Source organism: Crocodylus porosus, unplaced genomic scaffold (assembly GCF_001723895.1).
Source record: "Crocodylus porosus isolate Cpor-Errol unplaced genomic scaffold, CroPor_comp1, whole genome shotgun sequence".
Classification (NCBI taxonomy): Eukaryota; Metazoa; Chordata; order Crocodylia; family Crocodylidae; genus Crocodylus; species Crocodylus porosus.
This window is the reverse complement of record NW_017728886.1, coordinates 1,390,396-1,397,934: the sequence shown is the minus strand read 5'-3', so window position 1 is coordinate 1,397,934 and position 7,539 is coordinate 1,390,396. Positions and strand designations below refer to the sequence as shown.

At 42.9% G+C, this 7,539-nt stretch overlaps 1 protein-coding gene across 1 annotated transcript in view; it reads right to left on the bottom strand.

Annotated features, from left to right (window-relative positions):
- The window catches only part of FAM188B (family with sequence similarity 188 member B), a 96,238-nt gene that overhangs the window by 58,421 nt on the left and 30,278 nt on the right, over positions 1-7,539 (bottom strand). The window contains exon 9 of the mRNA XM_019529100.1: positions 2,675-2,763. Within this exon, the coding sequence (XP_019384645.1) occupies positions 2,675-2,763 (89 nt within the window). The remainder of the gene's footprint in view (positions 1-2,674; positions 2,764-7,539) is intronic.

Genomic DNA, 7,539 nt, shown 5'->3' with positions numbered 1-7,539 from the left:
TGCAGGCGGTCTGTGATCCCCGCTGGCTGCCACTGCTGCTGCCGGTGGCAGCTGCAGCTAATCGCGGACCTTGGATTGAGAAATGAGTTCTGTATTGTCTAAGGTAATGAACCAGAGGGAGTCCCTATGTAGCTCATTCAATTTGTCCAGACTGGAGATAAGCTTTAAATCACGGTGTTAGATATAAATCGTTGCGGACCACAGTTTGCCGGCTAAAAAAGTGTGCTCTAAATGTCAGCTAGTTGGAGGAGCTAGACAAGCAGAGGCATAACTGGCCACTTGAGCGCTGTGGGAAGCCCTGTAGGGCAGAATCAATGGCTCTGGCTCACAGTAGTGGTGGCCAGGCCAGTAGTGCAGCTGATGCTATTTTTGCACCCCCACAAGGATCACCACCAGGCCTGGTGCCCCAGTCATCCCCCTCTTCATTGCACTACTAGGAAAAAGTAAGGTAGAGAAGGCAGACGAAAATTAGCCACAGAGCATCTGTTGCAAGATCTGACCCTTCTCTTTCATTACTTTAAAGCTTTGAGATCCCTTGAGATCACTGAAATTTCCTCGGCATTTTCTGGATCTATATATTCAGGGTCTAGGCCAAGTAAACTCAAAACAGATGGGCTTTAATAGCTGTTCTAGAAGCATATGGCAGTCCTTCATAAACTCCGTTCTAAATTCTTGCAGGATCCCCTTTCATGCAGTTCATGGGACAGGGCTTAGCCTGGAGATAGGGAAGAGTTTTTCTAACCAGTTTGTTAGTTTTGGATCTCCTTCCCAGAAGGGCCAAAGTCATTACTGCCTGCCTCGTCTCATTCATATCACGTGTACTAAAGGAAGCTTATCTTTGATGGTTTTAAGAGCCATTTCAATGTTCTCTCTGTCTCTATGTTTTATGACTTTTCATCCTTATCCTTCCTGCCAATGAGAAATTTTTTTTTTTCAGTAAAGTGTGCCTAATATTTATTGGGTTGTTTTCCCAGTCATTAAATCTTGCATTTAAAACCAGGGATCCTTTAGCCTGAGAAGTCCATATGATCAGGAGAGCTGGTTTTGCATCAGGTTGTGCATTTGGTTTTTGTATGGCACTACAATGCTAGAGACATATTGGTTAGCATCTTATAAATAGGCTTTTCCGGCTTCTTTCTCAGACCTGAGAAAGACCACTTTGTGTCAGAAAGCTTGCCTCCTATATCTCCCAATTATACAGTCGACTTAATAGAAAGCACCACCAAACCCCCCCACCCCTCATGTCTACCAAGAAGCCCCATTCCCTGACAATACATGTCATGTCTCTTCTAGCATTATTGAATATTTCTCTTTTTAATGAGAGAGCTTAATTTTTGCTCCTGGCTGTTTCAATACGAAACTTCTAACACACATGGGATATATGTGTCTACTTTCTCTTTTATACTGGACTTTTTATGTTAGAGCATTTCAGGGGATGAACAATGGAATGAGCTACTGTAAGAAAAAAAGGAGAGCATCCACTGTTCCAGAGTAGGTGGCTATATGCACCCTTACCTTCTAGTAGATGAAAATCATGGACATTTCTTTTGTACGCACAACATTCCTGCAGCAAAGTGTCTGCTGCTTAAGCCATCCATGTGGAATTAGGTTGACTGCAAATGTATTTAACATCCTTGTCTTGAAGCTTCTCTGGCAGATGAAAGCCAAACTTTGGCTTTCATCTCTCACAGGGTAAGAGCTTGCTCATAAAGCTGTTGCCATGTGGCTGCTGATGTTCAGTAAACTCATGCATCCTTTTAGCTCATATGAACTGCTTCACCTGCACCTGCCCTTACTCAACTAAGTTGAAATAGCCCTGAAAGTATTACCACGGACTTCAGTGGGGCAAGGATGACATCCCCTAAGAATGGAAAAAGTTTTAACATAAATCTGGGCCTGCTCTTTTTATTCAACAAATAATATGTATAGGAGGCAGCAGAGCTTCAGGACAGTGCTGTCTGATCTATGTGCAATGGACTCTATTTCCAGGCAAAAGTGATGGTGGAGGTTGTGGACACCTTAGCACAGAAGAAATCTTTATATACAAAAGAAATTCCCCTATGTCAATGAATAAACTCAGTGTCTTTAGCAAAGACAATAATTCCGGGGACAGTGCGATTATTAATATTTAGCAGTCCACAACAATTTTGACATTACAATAAACTTCCTATAATTTTTCTCTAAAGCATTAAAAACAAACAGTATTTAAATCCTATTAGAGACTTAAATAAGCGCATCCCCCCACAAGGGAAAAAAAAGCCTAAACTAGTATGGCTCAATTTTTCACATACTGGTTGGGGTTTTCTCTTACTCTGAAAAGCCCATTAATAGTATGGTCTTTCAACTCTTGTTTGCATTATCTTTACAATAGTTTTTTCTCTATAGGATTCAGCAGGCTGCTGGCCGCAATAATCTTTTTTATTTATTTTTCTTAAAGGACCCTGGTTAATCACAAGAAACAACTGTATTCATGAATAGCCAGCCTTGAAATCTGTTCCGTTAAAAGGCGATTTTCATTAGCCTCCACGAACCCAAGTAAATCTGTTAACCCTTTCTCTCTTCCAGACATACAGACAAATGCAAAAGAATCTAGCTTCTTTCTGACCACACTAGAAAAAAAATTATAGTTTCATTTAGAACAGAAAATATTTCTGGTGTCAGCTGTCTGGCTTACCCAGCTTCGCTATTCCTGCCGCTGTCTCCAAAGATAAGCTTTTGCAGGACACAGGCTTGAACGGCAGCCAGTACTCCACACGGGCCACCCTAAAGTGAATAAAATGTTGCATGAACAAAACAACTGGTTCTGTCTGATGCCGGCAAGAACTTCTCATAGCTGATGTGTTTTCCTTCAAATTTAAGACATACTTTATCTGTTTTGACTCAGGGGTTTGAAGCACGTATGCCCTCTTTTAAACAACTGAAAAAAGTCAGCATTACTAACTGGAGTTGCCAGGCCCATGTATTTTTTCTGAAAATGCCTAGATCACACTGTACGCATGGCTGGGATATCAAGGAAAAGAGTCTAGTCTCTTCTAAAGTCCACTAAGCACAGGGCAAACCTGAAGTCCAAAGTAATGTCCAATCTAATGGCCACATCAGACACGGTTTATTCACCATTTAAGTCCTACTTACACCTTCCAACCAGAGTTTCAGTAGTGCAGGCACCTCGCGGAAAATCTCTGTACAGAGGGGAAATGTCACCCAGGGTGAGTTAGAGGGAAAGAAGGACACTGTATGCTAACAGCGCTTCTGTTAAGCACTGTCACAGGACAATTAAGAGCTCTTCTGCCTGCACTGTTTTCAGGTGCAAATTCATTTTTAGATATCTGAAGCCTACTCTGATATATGGTATGAATCATAGAAAGTCAGGGTTGGAAGGGACCTCAGGAGGTCACATCTAGTCCAGCCCCCTGCTCAAAGCAGGACCAGCCCCAACTACATCATCCCAGTCAAGGCTTTGTCTAGCTGGGTTTTAAAAACCTCAAAGGATGGAGAGTCCGCCACATCTCTGAGCAACCTGTTCCAGTGCTTCACCAGCCTCCTAGTGAGAAGATTCTTCCTAATATCCAACCTAAATTTCTTTTGCTGCAAGTTCAGCCCATTGCTCCTCGTTCTGTCATCTGCCACCACTGAGCGCAGTCCAGCTCCATCCTCTTTTGAACCCCCTTCAGGCAGTTGAAGGCTGCTATTAAGTCTCCTCCCAGTCTCCGCTTCTCTAGACTAAGCATGACTAGATAGCATGGCTAGATAGCAAAATACACACTAGCTTATCTAACTAGCACAAATCGCCACAGCAGTGAGGATGCAACAGAATGGGTTTTAGCACATGCTAATATCCAGACTGGACCCCCAGGATCCCTGGTTGGTTTACACTTTGGTAAACTGTATATGCTAAGGTTGATGTAAGCCTATCTTCACTACTATCATTAGGCATGCAAACTAGATTAAGCTAACACAGGTATGCTACCACTTGCTACAATCACCTCTTTACTTTCTTATATAGACAGCCCAGCACACAAGAAATTAGCTTCTTGTACTTGAGAATGAACCTGCACTGCAAATCGGTCACATATCTGGAGAGAGGAGCTTTTAATTTTCCTGTAACGGTGTTTGAAAGTGGCACCATTATCCAGCTAAAAGCAATTTCGATTGCCAGTATCTCATCAGCTGCACTTGCAGGGCACTATGTATTCACTCTCGAGCCCAATTGGCTACAATCCCCAAATGAGGCCTCTAACAGAAAAATCATGCATTTTATCCTGAACATACCTGCAGCACAGAAACACAATACTTCTACCACCCCGCAATAATCATATGAATAACTACAGACAGAAAACGTGCATGAAGAAACAGCGGGCCTATTTCAGTCTGTCTGAAACAACTCCCAAACTTAAGTTTAGGTGAAATTCCAGAACCGTTTTTATATTACTTAGCAACACTAATCTGTAATAATAATAGGCTTACTCTGTCTGTCCAGAGTACTCTGATTGGTTGTCTCGGCAGCCAATCACAATGCTTACTGAAACAACCAATTAGAGTGCTCCGGACTGACAGAATAAGCATTATTATAGAAGATCCCGAGGCATTTCAAGCAGAAATGCAAGTAAGTCAGAGCTAGAAGGAAGCACCAGCCCCACCTACCACAGGGCAGGCAGGCTCTGCCAAAAGAAGAAGGGAGGAAAAAAATAGTGGTGAAGGGCCTGGTCCTTCCCTCCCCCCCCAGGAGTCTGCCCACCTTTCCTGCGGCTGGGGGGTGAGCTGCCGGCAGGCCTTGAGCTGCAGGGGGCCCTGGTGCTCCTATTCGCGCTGGCTGCACCCCCTGGGACCACCCAGGCGGTGTGCCGGGTGCTGCCGCCACGGAGAGAAGCACAGGGGTCCCCCACAGATCAGGAGTTGTATGAGCTCCTGGCAGCTCGCTTTCCAGCTGCAGGAGGAAAAAAGAAAAGATCAGGCCCCTTGCTGCTTTTTTTTCACCCTCTGCAGAGCCTGCCCGCGTGAGCTGCTGCCGGGTTGTGCAACCCCTGAACTGTGGGGCTTCCCTCTGCAGCGGTCACATGGGCAGCTTTCTGTAGCCTTTTTGAGGCTGAGGAGTTTTGATTCCGTTAAAGTATTCGGTCAGAGGATAACTAAAAATCCTGTATTTACAGAAATACTTTGGCAATAAAAATGTCATCACAAATGTTTTGCGGGTTTCAGCTGGTATTTAATAGTGGAGGTGGAATTTGGAAAATGTTTAAACTTACAGAGCAAGCCCACACAACCCCTTATCTAATACAAAGTTAGGAAAAATACTGTAATCATTATAAATATTGTAGCCCCCCTCCACTATAGAAAGGATGTGGACGAATTGGAGAGAGTCTAGTGGAGGGCAATGGAAATGGTTGGGGGGCTGGACAACATGACTTATGAAGAGAAACTGAGGGAACTGGGATTATTTAGCCTGGAGAAGAGGAGGCTGAGAGCGGATTGAATAGCAGCCTTAGCTCCCTGAAGGGGGGCTCGAAAGAGGATGGAGCTGGACTGGTCTCAGTGGTGGCAGATGAGTGAACAAGGAGCAATGGGCTCACGTTGCAGCAAGGGAAGTTTAGGTTGGATATTAGGAAGGATTTTCTCACTAGGAGAGTAGTAAAGCCCTGGAAAAAGCTCCCTAGAGAGGTTATAGAGCCTCCATTCTTGGACGTTTTTAAGACCCAAGTAGACAAAGCCTTGGCTGGGATGATGTAGTTAGGCAGAATTGGACTAGATGACCTGAGGTCTCTCCCAACCCTAATTTTCTATGATCCTATGATACTATTTCAAATGATCCAATTGAAGTAGACTACTGGGACTTACCTTTCTTTTGGGAAACATGGCATAGGACCCTTAGTAACCACAGATGTTGTAGACCTCATCTAGAAGCAGGCGCCAACCTCCCTAATGCACTTGGTTTCATATTAGCCTATAGGAATAGGTGTCACTTGTAAATTCCCCAACACTTAGGAATATTTGACCAGGAAAGACCTTCTGGGTCATCAAGTCCAGTCTTTACTATTACTAGCAATCACTTCACATACATTCACACTACTAAACTTATGAGACTTAAACTACTTAAGGGTTTTTCTTTCCACTACCCAGATTGAAAGGCTGATCCAGAACTTCACTCTTCTAGAAACCTCCTAATTTCCACACTATCTTTGTTCAATGCATGCCCATTTAGTCTTGTCCCAACGCTGTCATTTAGGTTCAATAGCTATTCTCTCACACTGGTGTTAATCCCCACGCCTCAGTTGGTCTTAACCATCTATTCACATCGTGCCTCCTCACATGATTTACAATGGTACAGCTCTCAGTGGTAAACTTCCATTCACCAACCAAAAAAAAAGTCGAGCTTCTTTTATTATCATAACACGCAACTGCTGGAAACTTTTGGTTAGAGACAAAGATAACTGAGCTCTTTTTAAGGCAGTCATTTACTGTACCTTTTTTTGCACAATGCCATATTTCAACTGAGGTATATTATTAAATGTAAAACTCTGTATTTTCCATTCTTCACTGAAGCAACAAAGGCTTGAGCCAAACAAAAGATTTTTTATTTCCTGGAAAAAAAAAGAGGGGGGGGGGGGAAAAAAGTCTCATTTTAAAAAGAAATCCAAAATGTAGGTATATATATGTGTCCCTTTTTTTTTTTTGCAGTAATTTGTAACAAGGAGGAGGAGTATGGCAGGATAATGACTAACTCTATATAACCGTCCTTTTAATTTTTTGTTTTATAAATACAGTAAATAGCAGGGCTATTTAACTGAGAAGGAATAATTTTTTCCTTTCCCTGCAATGTTCCTTCAGCACATAATGCTAGGAGCTGCTCAGCCTTAGAAGTCTTTTTTTTTTTCTGTAGCTCATCTAAGACAGAGATCTCCTTGAAAGATTTATTGACCGTTGGCTCAAATGTAGCCACAGGAGTAATACACCTACTGCTGCTTACGAGCAGACGATTGTCAAGGTGTGACAGGCCTTTTTTTGAATATTTTCCACTTTCTCATGTCCCCAGTAATGTACATTATGGCATAAAATATAAAGTGTCAGAAAATAACCCTGCTGGGGCATGTCACGGAGACTAGAAAGTCTGTTCTGCCTGCCAAACGCCATGGTTTGAGGCAGATGACATTCAAAGGTTTGACGTAGGACAGACATATCAAATCCAGGTAATACTCCCCAACCAAATTCAGGCTTGAAACTTGCTAGTGTAAAACAGAGTAACAAGAGCCCCTTCCTCAGTGTTATTTCCTCCTTGGGTCTAGAAACTGAACTGGAAGATATTGCCACATTTTTTGCTGCTTTTTAACTTGATGAAATCCAAAAGAGAGCTATGAGTATGGTTAGAGGCAGGCTATATTCATGACAGGCTGAGAGACATGGGTCTGTTCAGCCTGGAGAAGAGAAGACATAGAGGGGACTTGATGGCAGCCTATAAGTATATAAGGGACACGTATCAGGGACTGGGAGCTCCCTGGGGGAAGGCTACAACTAACAGTCATAAATTACTAGAAGACCACTTTAGGT